Source organism: Anopheles cruzii, chromosome 3 (genome assembly GCF_943734635.1).
Source record: "Anopheles cruzii chromosome 3, idAnoCruzAS_RS32_06, whole genome shotgun sequence".
Lineage (NCBI taxonomy): Eukaryota > Metazoa > Arthropoda > Insecta > Diptera > Culicidae > Anopheles > Anopheles cruzii.
The window spans coordinates 67604930-67611501 of NC_069145.1; the positions used below are offsets into that span (position 1 = coordinate 67604930).

At 53.6% G+C, this 6572-nt stretch overlaps 1 protein-coding gene across 1 annotated transcript; it reads left to right on the forward strand.

The window, feature by feature from the left end:
* The first annotated feature begins 2178 nt into the window (after nt 1-2178).
* LOC128270840 (sodium- and chloride-dependent GABA transporter 1-like) lies at nt 2179-4607 on the forward strand. The gene is made up of 7 exons (XM_053008265.1): nt 2179-2713; nt 2797-2898; nt 2980-3163; nt 3234-3501; nt 3570-3673; nt 3754-4123; nt 4191-4607. The coding sequence occupies exons 1-7, from the start codon at nt 2179-2181 to the stop codon at nt 4605-4607; spliced, it is 1980 nt and encodes a 659-aa protein (XP_052864225.1).
* The last annotated feature ends 1965 nt before the right edge of the window (nt 4608-6572 follow it).

Below are 6572 nucleotides of genomic sequence, written 5' to 3' on the forward strand. Positions count from 1 at the left end.
CCCCTAATGGGTGGTGGGTAAAAACGACTCTCGTTTGTGCCTTTGAAATGGGCCGGTCGTGGAAATGTCGTTCGTGTGTCTTCTAATAAAAGTCGTACGCATCGCCAACCACGTGACCAGCGCACCATCCAGGACCACGGATTACGTTTCGTTTAAATAATGATGTATGACAGAAGCATTACCTGTGCGGACATAACGGACCAATGGACCGGGGGCCGTGGACACATTGTTGCTGCGTAAAATTGAAGTCAGCCGAAGGAGCCCGAAATCGGAATCGACGAGGCCACCAGCTGTGCGTGCAAAACGGGAGTCAAACTATTACATATTCTGCATTCAATGTTGCCCTCACATTCGGGGTGGCGTATTTTTTCCCGTTGCAGATCGAGTACCGTTTTATTACCATTTTTTTACTTTCCACTGCTCGGCTCCTGGTACCGTCACCGCCGCCACCGCATCATAAATCACGGTTCAGTCAACCATTTGCCCATGGCCACCGCTCGCACATCAAGCATAAATCCGCGGGCGGGTGCTGCTGTGAATTTTCTGATTATAATCATGATTATTCGCAGAGTCCGGAACGCGCACCGACCGGCGAAGTCCGCGCGTCCACGGCGGAATGGAGTTCCACCGGTTTGTGGGTTTGTGGATTTTGTTTTTGTGTGTTCTGTTATGGCCTTTCGGACTTCCCGGGCCCCGAATCCCTATCACAGGCGCTACATTGTGGACGCCAGCAGCAGCAGCAGTCCAGGAACTGGAACGCTTTCGCTCTTTTGCTCACCGTTGTCTTGTTTCGTTTCGCTTTATGTACGTTGTTGCACTGATTGTGGTTTAATGTGGTATTGTTACTCGCCCGTGATTTTACACCCAGTGAGTCCCCTTTAATCCACATCCTTTTACGATTGGCCAGCCATCGGCGGTGGGGCTGGCTTTCAGAGTTCTGCTTTTTTCCTGACCCACCAGAATGCAATCGAACGCAGGCGGCAGCAGCAGCGTATGTGTGTGATCAAGTGCTGAAAGCTACAGAGTGCTAGTTCCACAAATAAATCCTTTTTTCCCACCCCCAGCGCCATTGTTTCGAACCCGATGAAGATAAAAAACAGGGTAACACTACCGAGCAGAGCGGAGTTTCGAATTAAAGTTGGAGCACCGCCGATTCGAGTGCACTGCGAATGGCGCAAGGATTTATGGAAAGGTTAGCTCTCCAGGCTTCACTTTAATTGACAAGCAATGGCCAAACGTTCGCGTTTGAACTAGTAAAGTAACGTTTCGAAATCCCTCCAGAGTCTCGTTGGCCGGAATTTGCTTCCACTCCGGGTCCCGCGCCCGAAATTTCCCCGAGGAAATTAAAGGAAAAGTCGCTACGCTGATTGTTTCGTTTTTTGTTTTCGTCCCGCCGCGTTCGCTCCTGTCAAACCGTATCACATCCTTTCGGTAAACTCGACCGACACGGCAGCGGATGGACGGACGGCGGATGGCCCCCCACACACGGTTCCACCGTGCTGATGATTTATGCGCACCACTGACTGTCATCGGCAGCTGCTGGCGAGCGATTTCATCAATCGAATCCGTTCCGTTCGGCAGCTTTGGCCAGCTTCCCGTCACACCGAGGTGCCACACGTCAACGTGCGGGATGTACAGAGCTCCGGCTCTGGTACTTCTAAAAATGGAAGGAACTGTATTTTCGAAACGATCCGGTGCGATAGACCCACCGGAGCTCCGGATGCTTCATCAGCGCTGACGATCGGAGCGTAAACCTAATTTATGCCCTTTTGCTGGGTCCAGTCACCTTCCTTCCAGATTTTTCAAGTTTTACACTAATTTATACATTTTTATTAGTTTATTTATAATTGATTCTTCATCTTTTGTTTCGTTTTATCGTTGCCAGAGTACTTCTTCCTCCAGAGCCAACATGATGTCCTTCCGAAACCACAACACAAACAACAACCGCCAACAAAAACGCCTACTTGGGCCTTTTTAGCTTTGCTTTTCAGTGAGACTTTCGGTTGCCAATGTGTTATTTAAACCCGGTTTTCTTTCTTGTTTCCGTACCGCTATCCCGGTGGTCATGCAGAATCCCCCCGACGGTTGACGAATCCTGCACACTTCATTTGTCCCCGGCACACGCACACACACGCACTCGCGCTCGTCGCAGCAGCGAACGCCCAAGACGTAAATATTATGACAGAGGGCACCGCGGCCTCGGTTGGATGTTTGGATAATACGCTGGACGTGAGCGGGTTGAACGACGAGCAGCAAGAGCAGCAGCAAGGCACGGTCGGAGTGCGTATCGAAGCAGTGTCGGGTGCGTCCGTCTCGGAAGTGGTTACCGGCGCCGAAGGAGCCATTGAGCTCGTTGCCATCGCGAAGGAACAGCAGGAACACCACAGCGCCCCCGAGCGGCCACAGCAGCAGAGTCCACCGCAGGTCACCATGTCGCAGGTCACCACCAAACAGGTAGAGAAGCTACCGGAGCGCGGGTCCTGGGGCTCGAAGCTCGACTTCATCCTCTCGGTCGTGGGGCTGGCGATCGGGCTGGGCAACGTGTGGCGCTTCCCGTACCTGTGCTACAAGAATGGCGGCGGCGCGTTCCTTATCCCGTACTTTGTCACACTCTTCCTCGCCGGCATACCGATGTTCTTCATGGAGCTGGCCCTCGGCCAGATGCTGACCATCGGCGGGCTGGGGGTGTTCAAGATTGCGCCCATTTTCAAAGGTAAACGCCCGGAGGTCGAGCTCCCAACAGCTCAGAACCCAGGTTTTAACCGTGCTTTGTCGACTGTCTCACTTGCCCCCTAGGAATCGGTTACGCTGCAGCCGTCATGTCCTGTTGGATGAACGTGTACTACATCGTCATCCTGGCCTGGGCCATATTCTACTTTTTCATGTCCCTGCGTTCAGGTAACACCGGGTCGCCGTAGGGTTGCTCCTTAGGGTTTGATTTTACCTTTCCGGGTACTTGGGTGCTTTCCCCCCGCACAGATGTGCCTTGGCGAACGTGCGACAACTCGTGGAACTCGATAAACTGCGTCAATCCGTACGATCGCAAGGATCTGCTGTGCTGGGAGTCGATCGGACTCAACAGCACGGTCGCAAAGGTTTGCTCGCTCAACTCGAACAACGTTACCGTGTCCGACCTGGCCGATCCGGTGAAAGAATTCTGGGAGTAAGCTCCACCGGCGCCTCTGCCCTTTGGGCCGCTAGTTCTAATGATCCTCTCGACTGTCCTCCACCAGACGCCGCGCGCTGATGATCTCGAGCGGTATCGATCAGGTCGGTTCGATCCGCTGGGAGCTGGCCGGGACGCTGCTGCTGGTGTGGATCCTGTGCTACTTCTGCATCTGGAAGGGCGTCAAGTGGACCGGTAAGGTCGTCTACTTCACCGCCCTCTTCCCGTACTTCCTGCTCACGATCCTGCTGATCCGTGGCATCACACTGCCCGGTGCCCTCGAAGGCATCAAGTTCTACGTCAGTCCAAACCTGTCGAAGCTAGCCGAGTCGGAAGTACGTATCACACGCGTTCGTTCGCTTGCCATTTGAACCACATCCTGATCATTCGCGATCCTACACAGGTGTGGATCGATGCTGTCACCCAAATCTTCTTCTCGTACGGTCTCGGTCTCGGTACGCTCGTGGCCCTCGGAAGCTACAATAAGTTCACCAACAACGTCTACAAGTAGGTCGCAAGGTTTGTGGGACAGGGTCTGTGGGTCTCTTGCTTACCCGGTTTTGGGTTCCTTCTCCTGCTTGTCACAGAGATGCACTGATCGTGTGCACGGTCAACTCGAGCACCAGTATGTTCGCCGGGTTCGTAATCTTCTCCGTCGTGGGCTTCATGGCGCACGAGCAGCAACGGCCGGTGGCGGAAGTGGCCGCGTCCGGGCCCGGTCTGGCGTTCCTTGCGTACCCGTCGGCCGTCCTGCAACTCCCGGGAGCACCGCTTTGGTCCTGTCTGTTCTTCTTCATGCTGCTGCTCATCGGTCTCGACTCGCAGTTCTGCACCATGGAGGGCTTCATAACGGCCGTGATCGATGAGTGGCCGCACCTGCTGCGCAAACGCAAGGAGATCTTCATCGCCGTGGTCTGTCTCATCAGCTATCTGGTGGGCATGACGTGCATCACAGAGGTATGTCCGATGATGATGAGACCCCCCGAACTTGTACTTGTGAACTGACTCTGCTCGCTTCCGGTAGGGTGGTATGTATGTGTTCCAAATTCTTGACTCGTACGCGGTGAGCGGCTTCTGTCTGCTGTTCCTGATGTTCTTCGAGTGCGTGTCGATATCGTGGGCGTACGGAGTGGACCGCTTCTACGACGGCATCAAGGACATGATCGGCTACTACCCGCTGGGCTGGTGGAAGTTCTGCTGGGTCTTCACCACTCCTGCCATCTGTGTCGTAAGTAGTCCGTCCGGTAGTAAGGTGCACAAAACAGGTAACAACAGCACACAGTCTACGCGGGGGTTTCTGTTCGGGGTGCGAATCGGTGTGAGTGGGACTCGAGTGAACGAGATTGTTTCAGGATTTCACGATCATCCTCACCAATCGGCGTCGTCGTTATCATCGCTGGAAGGTAAATGTTGCTTGCGAGGGTCTACACGGGTTCTCTAGTCTGATTTTAGCACGAAGCCCACCGTCAGGATGAGATACGTTGAACTTATCCGGGACCTGCTTGCGATTGGATGCTGTCTGGAGCGCTCGTCGGTGTCGTCAGCATGTGTACTCTCAACACCAAACCAAGCATGTTAAAGTTATGGAGGTCAATAAAGAATATTGTAACGTTATGAAATGAAAAGAGAATTCTGAACTCTATTTCTTGTGGTCCGCCCGTGATCCGAAAGCTTTGAACTGCGTTCTCTCATTATTCTGAAGCACCACCATCTTGCCTTTGAAATCTCTTCCTTATGGCCGCATTGCATCATCCGATTCCCCGCTGAACCATATCATCATATGAGCATAATTTCAAAAGACTCCCATCAATGGGTCAGGAATCGAGCGACCGTTGATGCTACTTGCTGGCTAGCTGTGGTTCGCTCGGTACGGTTCAAAGATAATTTCCCCGAAGAGAAGCAAAACCCGAACGTCCCGGATTGTATAATAATCCTCCTCATCTACTCGCTGCGACCGTCGTGGGAAGGGCTCTTCAGCCGCTCGGAAATAGAAACGTTCCCCGGGAACACGGTGGCTCCATCTGGTCCATTCATCGATCACGAACAAATCAACAACAACCGATTAGCTTCTTCGGTGCCACCCAGCCACGTTACGTCATTTGATGTACGTCGACGAATGAGTCACGGCGCCCGATGGCCAGGCATGTGAGAGTATCGGGATGCAGGTGTGGAGCCACTGTCGGGTGATTGATGAAGGCAAACATGATTCGATCGAACATGTTGGCCGGATGCGCGCGGCGGACGAGAACCGCTTCACGTCCGTTTAGGGCAAAATGGCCGGTAAATTGTGTGGCCCGCCCTTGGCAGCAGTACCCGGGGCCAGGGCTAAATGTACGCAAAGAAACGCTTTGAATTAATGCACCGGGAACAGATGTTTGCCTGACGGCGGCGCCCGTCGCTTTAAGATCCAGCACATTGAAGAGCCATTTATTCTATCCGGCAGTGTGGTCGTTCTTCTCCCGAGCAACGGTCCAATATTTTACACATCAAACTGTCGGTCCCTTCCTCTAATCCGATGCGCTCCCCGTCCGCACCGATTTGCTACGCAAAAAGCCACATAACAACCCGGGTGTCCGGGGATGCAAAACTAAGTTCCCCTGTCATCGGTTCGGGGCGGGTGGCTTATCGATTTGTCTTATTAGCTGTCAAGTGTTGCGTGTGCCCATTTGCATAAAACACACATCATCCGGTCCCGGTTGCATCGGAACGCATCGGTCATCGGCTCGCCGCCGAGCATCAATCGCCGACCACCGCACGAATAGATAATCCTCAACCCCGGTTTACTTTCTGGGATGCTTCTTTGGTCGATTGGTGCGCTCCTTGGCGGTCAGCTTCGTAGGTCGTCGTCCTGGACCATCTTGGTGCGATAAATAAAGGGATTGCATCGTTGCCGGCAGATGCGAGACACGGCCGTGAACTACACGACCTGCAGAGCTGTAACCGGGGCTGCGCAACACGAGTCTGGGCATGATGCATGGCCATGGCCCCTGCTGTACAGCGTTATGCTGTGGTTCGGCCCCGACACACACACACAGAAACAGAACGAACCTAACCTAGCTCACCAGAAATTAGGTTTTCCACCGGGGGTCCGGGCAAGATGGCTTCCTGACCCTTCAACGGGTGAAACAATCGGGTCGCAGAGAGGGCGAGTAACCGCACCGCAAACACTACTGTTACGCAAATGACCAACAATCGGTTTCAATAGAGTTAATCGTAAATTTCAATTAAAATTCATTCCCGCACCGCGGGTGGCCGACGCTCGGGACGGGACGGGATCGTTACGCACTTCGGTTACTCTGGCAGGTCCGCCCACTGGCAGGGCGTGGGGAAATGGAAAATGGATTAGCTTGACGGCCATCCAGCCCGTGCGTGGTCAATGTGGACAGAGATCCGGTTCGAAAGACAA

Excerpts from the sequence above, each read along its gene's own strand:
- LOC128270840 (XM_053008265.1), top strand. The coding sequence starts at position 2,179 with ATGACAGAGGGCACCGCGGCCTCGGTTGGATGTTTGGATAATACGCTG. Across the intron at positions 2,714-2,796 it reads GATTGCGCCCATTTTCAAAG|GAATCGGTTACGCTGCAGCC; the intron begins GTAAACGCCCGG and ends CTTGCCCCCTAG. Across the intron at positions 4,124-4,190 it reads GCATGACGTGCATCACAGAG|GGTGGTATGTATGTGTTCCA; the intron begins GTATGTCCGATG and ends CGCTTCCGGTAG.